The sequence below is a fragment of the Phragmites australis genome, chromosome 16, assembly GCF_958298935.1.
Source record: "Phragmites australis chromosome 16, lpPhrAust1.1, whole genome shotgun sequence".
Taxonomy (NCBI): domain Eukaryota; kingdom Viridiplantae; phylum Streptophyta; class Magnoliopsida; order Poales; family Poaceae; genus Phragmites; species Phragmites australis.
Genome location: NC_084936.1, coordinates 28,273,134 through 28,290,504, shown reverse-complemented (window position 1 = coordinate 28,290,504; position 17,371 = coordinate 28,273,134). Strand labels below are relative to the sequence as shown.

The 17,371-nt window shown below is 46.1% G+C and overlaps 3 protein-coding genes across 4 annotated transcripts; 1 reads left to right on the top strand and 2 right to left on the bottom strand.

Moving 5' to 3' along the window:
- Nucleotides 1-1,256: 1,256 nt before the first annotated feature.
- Nucleotides 1,257-2,101, bottom strand: LOC133896278 (uncharacterized). Its single transcript, XM_062336852.1, has one exon. It carries the CDS (start codon nucleotides 2,018-2,020, stop codon nucleotides 1,478-1,480), a length of 543 nt encoding a protein of 180 aa, XP_062192836.1. The 5' UTR covers nucleotides 2,021-2,101; the 3' UTR covers nucleotides 1,257-1,477.
- A 3,600-nt stretch (nucleotides 2,102-5,701) lies between these two features.
- LOC133895592 (probable protein S-acyltransferase 7) lies at nucleotides 5,702-9,112 on the top strand. The gene is made up of 5 exons (XM_062336022.1): nucleotides 5,702-6,209; nucleotides 6,815-6,997; nucleotides 7,313-7,618; nucleotides 7,949-8,182; nucleotides 8,275-9,112. The coding sequence occupies exons 1-5, from the start codon at nucleotides 6,102-6,104 to the stop codon at nucleotides 8,716-8,718; spliced, it is 1,275 nt and encodes a 424-aa protein (XP_062192006.1). The 5' UTR covers nucleotides 5,702-6,101; the 3' UTR covers nucleotides 8,719-9,112.
- A 1,015-nt stretch (nucleotides 9,113-10,127) lies between these two features.
- LOC133895591 (purple acid phosphatase 23-like) lies at nucleotides 10,128-13,561 on the bottom strand. 2 transcript variants are annotated; one of them, XM_062336021.1, is made up of 7 exons: nucleotides 12,607-13,561; nucleotides 12,233-12,456; nucleotides 11,881-12,071; nucleotides 10,866-11,147; nucleotides 10,523-10,665; nucleotides 10,376-10,419; nucleotides 10,128-10,267 (listed from the first exon to the last, which is right to left on the bottom strand). In XM_062336021.1, exons 1-7 carry the CDS (start codon nucleotides 13,479-13,481, stop codon nucleotides 10,248-10,250), a joined length of 1,779 nt encoding a protein of 592 aa, XP_062192005.1. In that variant the 5' UTR covers nucleotides 13,482-13,561; the 3' UTR covers nucleotides 10,128-10,247. The 2 variants fall into 2 exon arrangements, with proteins under 2 accessions (XP_062192005.1, XP_062192004.1); XM_062336020.1 differs by having other exon boundaries at nucleotides 10,128-10,419.
- Nucleotides 13,562-17,371: the final 3,810 nt, after the last annotated feature.

The following is a 17,371-nucleotide window of genomic DNA, read 5'->3' as shown; positions in this document are numbered from 1 at the left end:
TGCAAAGTTTGAATTTAGAAATTGACATATGGTGAATTTTGAAATTCATAGTCCAATAATAATATACATGAATACATGCACATACGAATATATACATACACACATGGATTTTAAGTTGGTTTAATTATTTAAGATTTTTTTTTAAATAGGAGTGGATTTTGGCTATTTTCTAAATACTAAAATGCAGGGTGTTACACGATCTCTCCTTCCTTGCTAGTGAGCTCCACCCTGTTTGCCCCCGCCCCACTCGGTGGTTCACGCCGCCCGATCCTCCACCTCAGGTTATCGTCGTGATGCCCCTGCCTCGGCACCGACTAACCGGCGATCCTCCACCTCCCTCCAGGCCTAGCAACGAAGTGAGTCGGGGTCGGGTGCAGCAAGAACACACCCGGCCCAAAACCCGAATTACGAAACCCGAATTACAAAACCCAAAACCTGACCCAAGGTCGAAACTACTAACGGGTGAAAATGTACCCCCGGCCCCAAAACCCGACCGGGACCTCGTGGGTGGGAACTGGGCGCAGGCGCGGGTGATGGCATGACGCGAGGCAAGAGCGGGATACGACGCGGCGTCGTGCTGGGCACGGGTGCAGACAGCGGTGCGGCGCCAAGGCTAGAGTGAGCGGTGGCTTGGCGTGCGAGCGAGGGCAGCGACTCGGCCACCCAGTGGGCGGGAGGTGGGCGGGCGGGAGCAGGCTAGGGTTAGCCAGTTAAGTGAGGATGGTGGCTGGGCCAGTATTGTGCACCCGTTATCGGACGCTCGCGGGCGAAAAACTACCCCCACGCCTGACGCGAAAACTTATTAGGTCTTCGACCCGCGACGCCTGCGGATCAAATTTTGCACCCGCCCCTACCCCCGCTGGATCTAAAACCCGCGGGCACCCGCTCCGCCTCGCCCCCTTGCTAGCCTTACCTTATGCGACAGGCAACGTCCTTGTCGCCCCACCCTCGTGTCCGCCACCACCACTGGACTAGCCTACCACTCCTAGCCGGCTAGTCTTCCCTCTAAGTCCGCCGATCTTTGGTGAAAATCTTACCCTAAAATCCTAACCCCTCCCCTCACTGGAGCTCATCGGGTTGGAGCAGATCGGGTCGGATCTCGCGGAGATGGAAAAGCCGTGGTCGGATCTCACCAGAATAGGAGAAGGGGGTGAAGAGGAGGGGGAGAGAAAAAAATCGGGTGATGGAGGTGGCACAAATGCCTGAATAGATTATAGCAATACCGTTATAGTATAAGCAAAGTTAAGTATGTTCTGCATTAACTTAATCCGGTGTAGAGATGAAAGAAAATGTGCTGCAAGACTTCACACATACTACTAACAGGGCATTTGTATGTGAAGATTTCTTTTGAAATCTGGGATTTAATTAGCTCGTAAATAAATCCAAGAATTTTGAAAAGAATCTCTCGGTCCAAACAGATCCTATCAGCTAATCAGACTCAGGCAATTTAATTAATTTACTCTGGTACAAAGACTAGCTAATGGAGACCGCCACTAGCTAAAAGACCCGGTTGCGCGCTCATCCGGCGGCGGACCCTCGTGATGAACATGTCGGCGGCCTGGTCGATCTCGTCTTCGATTCTGAACTCCTGCCCGTCACCCTCCCGGCGGCTCCTGATGACGTCGATCACCGACTGCTCGTCCTCGTCGTCGATCCCCTCCACGGAGTACACGTCGCCATAGCGGTTCTCGTCGGCACCGCCGCCATGGATTTCCTCCTCGTCGAACAGAGAGTGTAGTGTGAGTGTCCAATTGGGGAGGCCAAAGACGTGGTGGTTGTCGTCGTCCGCGTCCGCGTGCTCCTCAGGGGCGACGTCCATGCCGCGGCAGTGCACCGCCTTCTCCTGGCCCTGCTGACCCGGCGCGAGCGCGCGGATGTGGCGGGATATCCCAGCGACTATCGCCGTCCTCCGGCGGAGCGAGGCGAGGAAGAGGAGGCGGGCCCTGAGGACGCCGGCCTTGCCCCGCAGCGCCGCCGCCGCCTTCCTCAGGAGATCGGCCGCCTTGCTAATGCTCTTCATGGCTGGTTGATGACTTGATTCGGATTGTGATCAAAATGCAAAGAAGAGAGAGGAGAAATCAAGAAGCCAGGAAGAGTTGAATGCATGGACCTTGACCTGATACGTGCCCAGCTGGAGTCCTTTTATAGATGATGAAAGAAAGAGCTAGATAAGTGCGCATGTACGCAATTGGTTCGATCAAAGCTGAAGGAAAACGTATATGGATTAGGTACTAAGAAAGACTTGAGAGATAGAGATGAAGCGACGGGCTCCAAGGGCAAGACAATATTAAGCACTCCATGGAAATAGATATGCAAAAGCTTAGCAGCTAGCCAGCTAGGACACATGTCTCCATGTTCGCGATCGATATCTCAGTTAGCTTTGCACTGACAGTCGGCTATGCTCGATCTACGCGTGTCGCTCTATTGTGATCGACTCGAATCCAAAGTACACAGATCAGGCAGCAAGCTAGCCCACTTAGTGGCGTGTTTCCTTGTGATTCATGCGTGCCAAAACAAGAACCTCAAAACCGTAGGGTTTCCTTTTGCTTTGCGTTGTACAGGTTAGTCGATCGCCTGCCTGCACACGCATGTCAATAATGCATCGATCTGCTGCATGCTATACGTAGCGTCATCGACCATCAGGCATGGCCTGTTGCGTCGATATCGCATGCATGCTTACGTTTCAATCTCGATCGCGTGCCTAACAGCTGCTGCTTTGCTTATCTTATCTGCTTCGTCGATATGATCCCCGCGTACTTGTACATACCTTGCGTGCAATCGTGAACCGGTTAATAATTCTGCTTTTCTAAGTTGCTTGCTTGACTAAACAATTGGTGATTAAATGCCTTTTGGTTTTAGATTGAGATAATTCTCTGTGAGCATTGAATGTTAGAGAAATCCTCAATTTGCCATTTAAAAAATGACGGTCCCACCGGTGCCATTACTTTTAATTTTTAGTTCCTCTCGTACCACTCCCGTTAGCTTTTGTGTGTTTTACACACCGTACCGTTAGATGTTAGCTTTTTAAGAAAATGAGTGAAGTGCTCCTACTTACAATTGGCCCTCACGTGTAAGGCTTAGCCAACAGACACCTCTCTCCCTCCCGTTCTTCACATCTCTCCCCTATCCAGATCTCTCTCTACCCCAGCACATCAAGGCAAACGGCCGTTCGGCTGGTGGCGTGCACAACCTCTATCCCTTCACTCGTTGCCCTCCATCCCTATCAAATCCAGCACCAACGCTATGCAATACTCCCCCGATCCAATTGAGCATCAAATCAACGCATCGAGAAAACGAGCACCCATCTTCGCCTCACATTGTTGATGCCTCATGCAAGAAGCAACAACCCACAGGTCTCACGATCGCGAGCTGTTATGGCATATTAGGACGAGGTGCCCACAACCCGAGGAGGCCACCGATAGCCGATTCCAAGGACAGCCTCCACCTGCCACCTCCACGCCGCTGATGGTAGACACTACTAGTAGCAAGCCACACGCCACACTACTCCTGGCGTTAGGCCACATGCGGTTGTGGGAGCTACTGGCCTACACGTGCGTGTGCTGCTGCCTCTGCGACACTGTCGCAGAGGACCCGCACCTCATCTTCTCTGGTGACACAGTCATCTTCTCCGGTGAGACCTCCAACTTCGGGGAGTTTTGTTCGGATTAAGGTTGTGGGGATAACGGTTGTGGCTTGGGTTCTGGGTATTTTGTGACCTCCGGCTCTAGAGGGAGGCCGTGGGAGGTCATCGGCCTGGCGGTGGTGACAAGCGGGGGTGCTTACCGGTGGCGGGGAGCGAAGTGCGTGGTGGCGGCGGCTGGGTGAGTCGGGGTGGGTGGGTTGAGCTGAGCAGATAGTGGATGCTATCCTTTATACAAAGGAAACAAATCTTGGTCCCGGGATGCTCATCAGATCGCTGAAAGATGTAGGCATGGTGGTTGGAGAAGAAGAGAAAGGCAAGGGTAGCAGGGTCCTTTTACACCTCATTTAATAGCAATGTAACATCATATGGATGAAAGTGGCACAGAAGAAAGGGAATATTTCAAGTAGTAGCATATAAGAGATCAAAAACTTTCTAGTGGTAGATGGAAGATTTCGTTAACATTCAATGGCTCATGAAGAATTATCTCTTTCGGATTAGCTAGCTAGATTGCATTGGTGATAATGTATCTTTCACTTCGCTACCTGGCTAGGTTGTCGCAATGCATACAGAGAGGATGATGCAGGGAAAGGGATCCAAGAGTTGTCAAGATTATTGATGCTTGTAACTAAGAAGCAATGTGTACGTCTGTCACTTGAGATCAGGTGCTTTTCTTTGCAAAGGGCAAAAAGGGCAGAAGGGAGTGCCGCCTGGTAATGGTAATCTGCTAGCCCCGACTTTTACTGATAAAAAGCATTCGGAAAAAAAGGTATTTGAAGTTATTCATTCGGAAAAAAAGCTATAAGTAAACCTAGTTCTTTTTTATTTGTTTATTGCTCCTGTAGGCATAGGTATTTGAAGATATTCATTCGGAAAAAAAGGTATTTGAAGTTATTCTTTTTCACCTAAAAGGGTTTGGAGTACATGGATATATAAATACTGAACTTAAAGTGTCCAACTGTACAACAGCTCTAGCTTTACATTATTGTTCCCGTAAAGATTGATTAATTATGAACAAAATAATCCTGAATTCATACTTTCAACTGGATTTCCATTTTTTTTAGGGTGCAACAGTGTCTCAATTCAGGATTGCAATAGCAAGTATATGTTGCACAAACCTTAGTCCAACCCCAGAAAACAAGCTACAAGACTTGGAAAACGCACCATAAATCGACAGAGATCTTGCTTTTGTCCTTTTCATTCCAAGCATTATAAAAACACAAGTCCACTAGCCGATAACCACGGCACTTGTTGCAAGAAAGAGCACTTTGGACCCATGACACTTTTGACTCTCTGTTTCTCTTTTCTGTTCTTTTCTCTTTCTTTCTTTTTGTTTTGCTTTCCTTTCGTTCTTCAGAACTTTGAATTAAAGTGTGTCTGCCCTCCAAAAAAATAAATTAGGCGGTGCAACAAAAATGTTCAGTAATATCTCCTACTGCAGAGTAGGATTTAAGTAGCAGTGGATGGAGTAGTTTCAAACTGAAATGGATGATGGTGTCAAGTGCATAGGTCCAACGTGCACAGTACCAGAGCTTCTTCGTTTTGTCTTTTCATCTCAAAATACAGTGCATACATCTTTGTTTATGCTGCTTTGAGCTCGTGTCTTCAGGAAGGCAGGCAAGTTTGCAGCCTTTTCGCTTTACCTTTCGTTGCACACCTGCAAGGATGAATCAGTTCTAAGAAGCATTAGGATTAATATTGAATCTATCAATGCAAACAGAAGTGATAGATAACAATCTCACTAATAAGAAAGATGTTATTGTTGATGTTTGATGGTCAACGAATTGGTGCATGAGATTATGAGAAATTGAGTTGGGGAGCAAGGAAGTTACCTAGCCGAATCACACTCAACTGAACGAAACACTGTGTTCTTATTTTTTTATTATAAGAAATTGAGCATAGTTGCAAAAAGAAAAATTGAACTATAAAGTTGATACCATGATTGCACCATATTTTCAATAAAAAAATTTACATCGTATAATTTTCGGAAATAGGTCCTAAGAAAGGGGTCTTATGCAAAGCTAATATTGTTAGGGGTTAATTTACGAAAGTACTCTTCAGTCTTCACGTCAGAGCTCTCCCAAAATTATTCCACTCTTCATCTCAGCGAGCGCTGCTTGGTTTCTTGGGATCCCAAGGTGACATCACCACCGATCCTCTCACCACCTCGTGGTCACCTCCTTGCTCTCTCCTCCCGCCGCCGAACCTCCTCCCGCGAGGTGCGGAGTCACCGTCTCTCGCCGGCTCGTTTGATCCAAGCCTGCTCACTTCTTGTGCTGGGATCCGCGAGAATCGCCTGCTCTGCGTGTTCTTGCAGGGGGAGTTGCTCATTAGGGTTGGCGTTGGAATCTTTGAGGCTTCTTTGGCTTGCGACGCTAAAGATTTGGGGGTTGGTGAGTGCAATGGGGGTGCTTGCGTGAACGGCGGAGCTTTTGGGATTTTGTGCGGGTGGGTGGGTGGAATGGAAGGGAGGATGCAGGCGAAGGCACAGTTTTCAGATTCCAACCGGCGGATCATGGAGGTTGACGCGCCGCCGCGGCGTGTGTACCAGACCTGGAAGGGCAGCAATGTAAGGGTTTCTTGCTCTTTGTTTCGTTTGTGATTCTGCAATTTTAGTATGACCAGGAAATTAGGAACAAAATCCATGATTTCCGTTCAATAGTGGTACTACATAGTGCCATGAGTTGTGGATCCTAATATTATTTGAGCAGTCATTGTGGCTGCAGTAGGTTCCCTAAAGCTGCAGAAGACACAATTTGTAGTTCAGAGGAGGTTTGAAAATATGTAATGTGCAGTTTGATTTGAACATAATTTGTAATTCAGATTACTGGCTGTTTGTTACTCAGTTTCACATTTCATATGTTTTCTTTTGGGGGGAATGCACTCATATGTTCATGGTTTTATCCATGTATCAACAAGTAGTTTCCTTGCAGAAAAAGATTCTGGAGTTCATCAGCATAGGCTTAGTTTATTTTGTAATCTGCTATGTACAACTTCACCATGAGTAGAAATGCACCATCTACTAATTGAATAGTGGAAACGGGGTGTTTGTGTTCTCATTTCACCAGCTTATATTCTTTAATTTTCAAATTCAACAACATTAGCGGGTGCTAATTTCTTCTTAAGGCATCTTGGAAAAAACTCATGCCTTTTCTTTTTTGTGTGTTCTTGCAGATTTTTTTGCTTGGAGGGAGACTTATTTTTGGGCCAGATGTGAGGTCACTAGTGCTCACAGTATGTTTAATTGTAATCCCTGTGATCTTCTTTGCTGCTGCTGTTTGTCCACAGCTTGGTCATGAGTACCACAGCCAAGTTGGAGGTTGGGTAGCATCTGTAGCTATCGTCTTTTCAGCATACGTAAGTTTATGAGCCATGCACACACAATTAACTACACAACAATTTATATCTTTTTATATCTTTTTCTGCTCTGTTTTGGTGATTTTTTTAATGTTAAATTATGTTCTGGAAATCTATTTTAGCAATCCTCTGCATTGGTCCCGCGTGGGACTCTTTTGGTACTTTTTAAGTAGTAGTAGATACCATATTTGTGTCAGGGAGAATATTCATAACCATTGCATTTATGTATATTGAGGTAGAATGACTGTTGTGTCTGCAACTTGGTAACTGCAGCTTGACAAAGATGACTAATCTACTGTTGTTCTTGTTCTGCAGATTCTTGCTATTCTACTTCTCACATCTGGCCGTGATCCTGGAATTGTTCCTCGAAATGCTCATCCCCCAGAGCCTGAAGACATTGGTGAATCCTCCAACTTATCAGATTGGCCAGGTGGTCAACATGGTTCGACAAGTTTACCACTCACCAGGGATGTTCTTGTTAATGGTGTTTTAGTTAAAGTCAAATATTGCCATACATGTATGTTGTATCGTCCACCAAGGTGTTCCCACTGCTCAATCTGCAACAACTGTGTTGAACGTTTTGATCACCACTGTCCTTGGGTAGGCCAGTGCATTGGTAAGGTATGTATTATTTGTGATTATAAGATCATGAAAGGAAAGAAGTTTTTTTGAACAAATGAGAAACAAGGTGGTAAGTTCTCATTCATATGTTCATGATACTGGAGGTTTTTTTGTTGATAAGATTATTGAGGCAGCAGTTCACATGCCAGCCATGCTAAAATCTGAATGATGTAAGGGGAAGGAGAAAGGGGGGAAGAATAGTGGGAATTTATGCAGTTGATATATATATGTTTTCTCCAAATGTTGAGGGCGATATAGATCAGTTCTTTATTAAAAGTAACTATGGATTTTATTCATCACGCCTTGAATTCTAATTCTTTTTTCTTGCAGCGGAATTATCGATTCTTCTTTATGTTCGTGTCTTCAACGACTATGCTATGTGTATACGTGTTTGCATTCTGCTGGGTCAACCTCAAGAAAATAATGGACGTGCATGAATGCAAACTTGGAAGAGCTTTTCTGAAGTCTCCTATCTCCGGCCTTCTCATCTTATACACATTTTTTGCTGTGTGGTTTGTGGGAGGGTTGACATCATTCCACCTCTACTTGATTTCGATAAATCAGGTCAAGCTATTCTACGGCAGCTGTAGTAGCATTTAATTTGATTTGCAATTTACGTGGGCATATTTAAATCTCATGCATTTTTTTTTTTGCAGACTACTTATGAGAACTTCCGGTACCACTACGATCGGAAAACAAATCCTTACAACCGTGGACTAGGACAGAATTTCATAGAGATCTTATTTTCAAGGGTTCCCAGCTCAAAAAATAATTTCAGAGCAAAAGTTAAGGAGGATTCTGCAACCTTCACATCATCTCTCAGTATGGGACACGTAATAAGTCCAGCCAAGATGAGTGTGGACCTTGAGATGGGCATGAAAAGGCAAGCTGTGGCTAGAGAGGAATTGGAAGACTTACACAGCCAGATCGGCAGTGCTATGGGGCTGGAGAGATGCGGCACCGAACCCCCACATTTTGTTGCCCGAAAGGGCTGCTCTGAAATTGCATCTGACATAGAGGCATTCGCGGGAGAGTTTGGCATGGAAAATGGTTTCGGTGAGAGGAAAAAAATTGAGCGACATACAAACGATGGTTCATAGGAAGTTTCCTTGTCACAAGCCCCGTCTTCAGCCTTCATTCAATCCCTCAACTTAGGTAGCAAAAGCTGGGAAGAAGAAAGAAAGTAGGACAAATGGTAGAACAGAACCAACAAGTGTTCGTTATTTTGGCTGAAATTTGCAGCCAGAACTTCAGTAAGAAGTAATAGATGTTGTTTGTAGATCAAGTGACTAACAAAACAGACCTGACGAATTCGAATGGTTTCACTACCGTGATTTTGTTTTGGACTTTTTTGTACCGCTAGTTTTATGTACTCTTAGTCCATATGTTGTATTGTATGTGTGGGTGTGTCAGTTGCTACTGATTTTGTTGAAGTTGTAACTTGTAACATCAACCTGGCTAGTGCCATTTTATCGATCATTTTTTTTATATTCACTTCCTTTTGCCAATCTCATGGAGGATAAAAACACAGATGGGTTTTCATAATGTCTTGATTCATTGCATACTGGAATATACTTCGGTGCAGCTTGAAAAGGAGGAAAGCACAATTTTTTAAGAAAATTAGGGCATGATATTTGAGTTGCGATCACTACTACAACACTACTAAGGCCCTCTTCAGAAGATGGTAATTGCTCCTGGAATTTTTAGGATTTAGTTCAAATACAAAGAATTTTGGATCCCAATCTGCGAAATAGTGTTTTTTTTTTAAAAAAAATCACCTACAACATCCTTAATTTGGTGTTTTCAAATTTGTTCAAATTATAGAGGTTAATCTTGTTCTGAAAAATTGCAGCCAATGTACTAATACGGAGGTGCAGGTAGCAGCCCACGACGTGTGAATTCCAGAGAGAAGCCGAGGAGGAGAACCGCCTCGTGCGCCTCGCCGTGCGGTGCGCGTCCGCGCGCCAGCTCGACCAGCTCCACGCTCGCGCCGTCCTCCTCGGCCACGCCCGCAGCAGCTTTGTCGCCGCCAAGCTCGTCCACGCCTTCGCGGGCCTCGGTAGCCTCCGCCGCGCGCGCGCGGTGGCCGTGGCGCTCGGCGCCGCTGCCAACGCCTTCGTCTGGACCGCGCTGGTGCGCGCGCACTCCAAGTCCGACGCCGTGGTGCTCTACGCCCAGATGCACAGGAGCTGCCCCGGGGTCGCGCCGCTCACCTTCACCGCCTCCGCCGCGCTGAAGGCCGCGGCTTGCAGCAATCTGCGGACCATGCGGAGGCGGAGCACCTCCCGGTGCGCGCTTTTGCGGCATGTCTTCCGGCTTCCTCGGCCTCGGTAGCCACAAACGCACAGCACGGCAGAGGCGAGCCCGGCAACAACATGTTGACACGCAAGACGCCCACGGCGTGTATGTAGGCCTCCACGAGACCGACCAGAAGTTTACTAATTGTGAATGAAGGAAACTAATCTGGGGCAGCTGGAGCATGCATCAACATTGGATTTGAGCTCATGTGTGCACCAATTGGTGTTCAATCACATTTCATTATATAAGAATAAAACAACGATTGTTACACCCCAACACAACAAACAGAAACAGAATCTATCACCTTCCATAATTCTTGCATCCTGCCGCTCTACCACTGCCAAATCAAACCTACAGATTGTAATGTATATGTTCCTTCAACTGTACTGATCAGAACTATACATGTAATTACAAAGATGATCCAATGGAGCTGGTCACTTGTAACAGCCCGATACGCACCTGAGCTGCCGCTACTCATCGGAGAAGAGCATCCTGCAGGGGGACTGTCCGGAACAAATACCCAAGAAAATGAACAACTGAGAATCCCATGGATATGAATAGATAATAAGGCATAACAACTACAACTTGATCATCAAATCGACTCACCAATTGCGCGATGACGCACTCATAGTCTGCAGTAAGCATTTGTCAGGCTGCCGTACTATGTAGATTTGATCTCCCACACTGTTCTCTCCATACGTGTCCTGGTTACGGTGCCATGTCCACAAGGCATATGTTGAATTCACAACCTGTATCCATATACAAGTACATCTGAGAACTCAAAGATTACAAAACCACACCATAAAATACAATAACTGAAGTCGCATTGTTCTCATCAACTCATGATAAAGCAACGTATAATTGTATATGCTAGTAAGTGCGGCATGACTGAAGTTGCATCATGGACAAAATAGAGAGCTGACATAGAAATTTTAAGTGAATAAGTAACCTCTAGGATCCCATGACCAAAACTGCTCTCCCTGAATGCACTCCATTCCGGCTGTCGGTCCCAGCAAAATTTGCCCTTGGCAGGGCCAGAAGTGAAGTTCTGATGGCAGACTCCACCAAATTCAGGATGGTTATCACCTGGTGAGGGACATTTTCCAGGGTCATCTGCATGATCAATGTCGATTTTCTCAATGTTCCCGCCATCTCCGATGGTGATGTAAACCGGTCCACAGGGGTCCAATGTGTAGTTGAATACTCGGTTCATCCTTTCATATGCATGTACCTTTAGCATCCAAATGCAGAATCAAATATCAGTGACCTGAATCAAATCTAGAATAATTTAAGTGTTCAAACAAATCTTAGGGGTAACATTACTGTTAGCACTTAGCACGGGCGCATTTCACGATATGTATTTGGGTTATTGGTAGAAAAATTTTACGGTGGTCTCGGAGGAACTCGAGCCATCTATTTTTTAATCGGATGATCTAAATTGGTTAGAATACTACCCATTATTTAGAGGTAGTATGAATAGTATATGTAGTATAAGAGTATTTTTGGAAGAAAAAAATAGTATGGTAGTTATATCGTGCAAATTCGTAGGTTTAATATTTAGACTGGCCTGAATACTGATTATTTGGTTGAACGATTATTTGGGGATTAGGTATAAAAAAATATTGCAATGCACTTCAATGGTATGGTGGGTAAATATTAACACTACTGTCGCAATTACAGAAATGTCTAATCACGTTGACGGTTAGATTAAATTTATATTACCTCTTGCCTACAGGTAGTATGGACCACCATAAAAGAGTTTTATTGGTAACCATGGCCACAGTGGACTATGTATTTAATAGCAAATGGTACATGAAACCAGGCATGAAAGATATTTTAAATGCACAGATAAACATCCACTGTCCAGTGAGACAGAAAGTTGCACTGGCATCCTTTGAAACACAATGTAAACAGATTGTAGGAATGAAATTTGAACCAAACCTTTACCAGTTGCGAATGCTTACATGGCCTGAGAAGACAATGTCAACACGATGTTGGTACAAGAGTTCTTCCATTTCTTGCCTCATGCACTCGAATTCCTGGTAGTGCGAGGAATAGCTGTTATACCAAGGTGGATGCCAAGCAGCCACAACCCAAGGGGTGACTCCTCGATCAACTCTTTGCAAATCCTTCTCTAACCACGAGTACTGAGCTCCTACAGACAATGCACAGACCAAATATTACCCTGTCAGCTGTGGACAAAATGGGAATTTAATTCTATAAGTTCTGATAGTACATTGCTTGTATCCGATAAGTTAGCATTGAGCAACAATCAAGTAGGCCATCAAGATGAAACAGTGGTGAAAGAATTTTTACCTGTGCGGTTGTAGTCGACGTACGCACCGAGCATGATAAAATGGATGCCACCGGCGTTGAAGGAGTAGTAGAATTTGGTGTTGGATCCAGACTCCTCTGATGGAACAGCGAAGCGTGCCAAGTATGACGCGAAGGTCACCGCGCCACCATGCCCCTGCGGCTCGATCTCGTGGTTCCCCTCTATCACCATCATCGGGATCCTCGATGTAATTGGCTCCATGAATCTAAATCCATGCAGACATAAACAACGCAGGCACAAAAAATAGCCACATGTACGCAGAAAGGAAACTAATTGATTAACTATTGCAGCTGATCCAAGAATTGAAGCAGCTAGGAGCAGAGAATTGATTTGGGAACGGAAGAAATGTAGTTACCTTCCCCATCCGTCCCATCTTGGCTGATAGGACTCCCGAATCGGAGCATTGGGAAAGGAGCAGGAGAAGCAGGAGACCCCTTTGCCGCCGGTGGTGAGATACTGGTTGGCGTAGGTCATGTCCCCGACCATGAGGATCAGGGAGGGGTCGTTCTTGGCGAGGTGTTCGACGGTGGTGGTGGAGTTGCCGGTGAGGCCCAGGTCCCCGAGCACCGCGACGCGGCGCGGGTAGTACCCGGCCCCTGGCGCGGGCAGCGTGGTGAAGGACCGCTCGTCGCAGAGGCCGCCGGGGAGGGCGCTGTCGCCGCAGCGGAAGTAGTAGCGCGTGGCCGGCCGCAGGCCGCGGAGGCGGACGTGGTGGATGGCGCCGGAGGTGTAGTTGAGCAAGCCCGGGTACGGGTACAGCTGGCTGTACACCTCCGCGAACCCCGTGGCGACGTGCGGGTAGGAGGTGGCGGAGGAGGCGGCGGCGGGGACGCTGCGGTCGCCGTACCAGACCTCGCTGCGGACGGCGGCGGGGTCGAGCGGGGCTAGGTCAGACCCCACCTGCGCGTGGCCCGTGACCCAGGAGACCCAGAGCGAGTCAGCTTCGGCGGAGGCCGCGAGCGCGATCTGCTCGGGAGCCGGCGGGCGCGCGCGGGGCGCGAGGCGCGGGTCGGAGAGCGGGACGTCGTCGCTGCCCTGCCGGAGCGAGCGGTCGAACGCGAGCGTCGCCGGCGAGAACGGCCCGTCCAGTGTCGTCGGAATGCCCCCACCATCGACGAGGAGCGCGAGGCATTGTAGAAGGAGCAGTGGGAGGAGGAGACAATGCCAATGGCGGTGGTGGCGGCTGTGGCCGGCTGCTGCGACGGTGGCGGTGGTTGTGGCCGACGCCATGGACGTGGGCAGCACAGCACGCTCGCGCCAGGTACTGGGAGGCGGGAGCTCATTAGGAAAGGAATATTACGGTGGATATTCCTTCTAAATCATTTGCTCGATTTTTTTTTAGAAAAGAAACGGAGAACTGAAGGCTACGTGGCGGCAACATTGCGCTGGTCTACCAGCTGTGGCCGCGACGTTGGGTTGGGTCTCAAGTGGCCATCATTTGAGGCACCTTCTAGCGAAAAAAAAATTGAGGTCACTATCCTTTGAATGACGTCATTATTTAAAGATGTATTTAGTTAAAAAGTAAGATTGAATAAGATAGTGTTATTTAAGAGTGTGTTTGGTTAAAGTGCATCGTAAACAGATATAGTATAAAGATGTGTTTAGTTGACGAATAAGATTAGATGAGATAAAATTATCTTTTTCTTAATAGGATGATCTAATTTATATGGTCAGATCGATAGTGCTATAGGGCTGGAGAGAAGCGACAACAAAATCCTCATATTTTGTTGACCAGAAGAACTGCTCTAAAATAACATCTAGTATAGAGATATTTGCAGAAGAGTTTAACATGGAAAATCGTTTCGGCAAGAGGAAAAAAATTGAGTTTAAATGATGATTCATAGGAAGTTTCCCGTCTTCAACCTTCATTCAATCCCTCAACTTAGACAGCAAAAGCTGGGAAGAAGAAACAAAGTGGGACACATGGTAGAACAGAATCAACAAGTACTCGTTATTTTGGCTGAAATTTTCAGCTAGAACTTCAGTAAGAAGTAATAGATGTTGTTTGTAGATTAAGTGAGTAACAAAATAGACATGACGAATTCAAATGGTTTCACTATCGTGATTTTGGTTTGGACTTTTTTACTGCTAGTTTTTATGTACTCTTAGTCCATATGTTATATTGCATGTGTGGGTGTGGCAGTGTTGCTACTGATTTTGTTAAAGCCGTAACTTGTAACATTAATCTGGCTAGTGCCATTTTATCGATCAATTTTCTTATATTCACTTCCTTTTGCCAATCTCATAGAGGATAAAAATACAGATGGGCTTTTGTAATGTCTTGATTCATTGTATATTGGAAAATACTTAGGTGCAACTTGAAAAGGAGGAAAGCACAATTTTTGAAGAAAATTAGTGCATGATACTCAAGTTACGATCACTACTGAAACACTACTAAGACTCTCTTCGGAAGATGGGAATTGCTCTGGAATTTTTAGGATTTAGTTCAAATCCGAAGAATTTTGGATCCTAATATGCCGAATAGCGTTTTCAAATTTGTTTTCACCTACAACATCCTTAACTTGGTGTTTTCAAATTTGTTCAAATTGTATAGGCTAATCTTGTTTTGGAAATTAGTGCATGATATTCGAGTTACGATCACTACTGAAACACTACTAAGGCCCTCTTCAGAAGATGGGAATTGCTTCTAGAATTTTTTTGGATTTAGTTCAAATCTGAAGAATTTTGGATCATAATCTGTCGAATAGCGTTTTCAATTTTTTTTCACCTACAACATCCTTAATTTGGTGTTTTCAAATGTGTTCAAATTGTAGAGGTTAATCTTGCTCTGAAAAATTGCAGCCAATGTACTAATATGGAGGTGCAGGTTGAAGGCCACGACGTGTCCCGAGTCGAGGAGGAGAATCGCCTCACCGCGTCGTGCACGTCCGCGCACCAGCTCGACCAACTCCACGCTCACGCCGTCCTCCTCGACCATGCCCGCAGCAACTCCATCGCCACCAAGCTCGTCCGCACCTTCACGAGCCTTGGTAGCCTTCATCGCACCCGCGCAGTGGCCGCGGTGCTCGGCGCCGCTGCCAACGCTGTCGTCTGGACCGCGCTAGTGCGCATGCACTCCAAGTCCGACGTCGTCGCGCGCGACGCCGTGGTGCTCTATGCCCAGATGCACAGGAGCTGCCCAGGGTCGCGCTGCTCACCTTCACCGTCTCTGCTGTGCTGAAGGCCGCGGCTCGCCGCAAGATGCTGCGAGAAGGAAGCCAGTTCATGTGCATGTGTAGCATCTAGATCCCTAGGTAAGTGGTAAGAGTTTCGGTGATTAATGACAACTGTATCATTATGACTAACGTATGTGTGTTGAACAGTATCAAAAAAAAAAGAAAAACTTAGTTCATATTGATGCTTTGATACTCTTGACCCTTTAAGCGCTTATATGGACGATCAAATGACCGGTGCATGAAGATTAAGGATCTTCTAGTTCTAAGTGTCACAAGGAGATGAAGAACACTTAGAGTAGTATAGGTTATTTTTCTTTTTAGTCTTTTGACCGTACTATAAAGATGGGTTAAGAGTTGTAGCTTGACCTAGGTGAGTCTAGACATAGTTGATGCACACTTGTGAATTTCTAGAGCTAGGTTGGTCATACAAGCTTCTGGTTCAGTGTCCAAGAAGTTAGAACTCAAGATTGTTTGAATTAGATAAATTCAGCGAAAATTCAACTCCCGGATGATCCTATGTATGAAGAGTGTTCTCACCGGAGTTTATTTTGATCGAGGTCAGCAGAGTTCTTTAGCTTGGTCAGGATGGTCCGGCGCCAAAATTGTTGTCAGCACCGGAGCATTTTCCTAAGAGTTCTGAGTTAAAAAATTGTTGAAGTCCACGCCGGATGGTCCGGCGTTCGAGTGGTGAGATCACCGGAGCAATATTTGCAGTGCAGTCTCGGCTTGATTCTACACGCCAGATGGTCCGGCGTAGTGAAGAGTAATCGCCGGATGATTTTATACAGAGAGGTTGCAAACTATCATCTGGCCAGTTTCAATGCGCCGGATGATCCGCCGTTAGTTCGGATGAAACGCCGGAGCTTTAACGGCTAATGAAACAGTTAACGGCTATTCTGTCAGGGGTATTAGCACCGGATATTCTGATGTGGAGTGAGTTATTCACACCGGACCTTCCAGCGTTAAGAAAAATTCTGGGTTGTTAGGCAACGGCTAATTCTTGATCCTTAACCTATAAATACCCACTCATTTGGACTCCTTAGTTGCTCTTGCGACCCTGTAGCAGCTCATACACTTGGTGTGTCGTTTAGAAGCAAGAGAGAGCACTTGTGTTTAATTTCAAGTTCTTAGTTGAAGATTAAGGACATCTTTAGTGCTTGGAGAGTAACAAGTGTGCATCTAGCTGTTGTCTAGGCTTTGTCTTTGTCAAGTGAAGCTTGAAGCTTGTTACTCTTGGTGGTTGGCAACACCTAGACGGTCTGGGTGATCGAAGGTGTTCTCGGTGAGCTCTTGGAGGACTTGTGGGAACCCCGGGAAGAGATGATGTACTTGGTTTGATGCCCGTCAATCCGGAGATGGAGAAGGGGCAATCAAGAGGAAGCACTTGAGTCTTGATGACTCAAGGGGGAGCTACATCCTTGGTGGATGCTCCAACGAGGACTAGGGGGAAGTGCCAACTTCTCGAAATCTCGGGAAAAAATTGGTGTTCTCTTCTCCAACTATTTACATTCCCGTATTTTACTTTGAGTATCTTGGTTCTTACAAGTCTTTCCTTTTACCTTTCTCTCTCTTAGTTATCTTGCTTGTTCAGTTGCCTTGTCCTAGTTTAAATCACGTAGTTGCATTCTCTTTTATCTAGGCTAAGGTTGTTATTTATTTTAGAAAGCGGTAGAAGTTTTAATTAGCGCCCAATTCACCCCCCCCCCTCTTGGGCCATTCGATCCTTTCAGCATGTGTTCAAGAACGGTTTCCAGACCGACGAGCGCATCGCGACGACATTAGTGGATTTGTACGCGAAATGCGACATACTGGAGGATGCACAGAAGGTGTTTGACAGAATGTTTCTGCTCAGCTATGGAACATGATGATTGCAGGGTATATGGCGGTCGGCAAGGTGGATCACGCAAAGGAGTTGTTTGAGGCAATGCTTGAGAGGAATACATT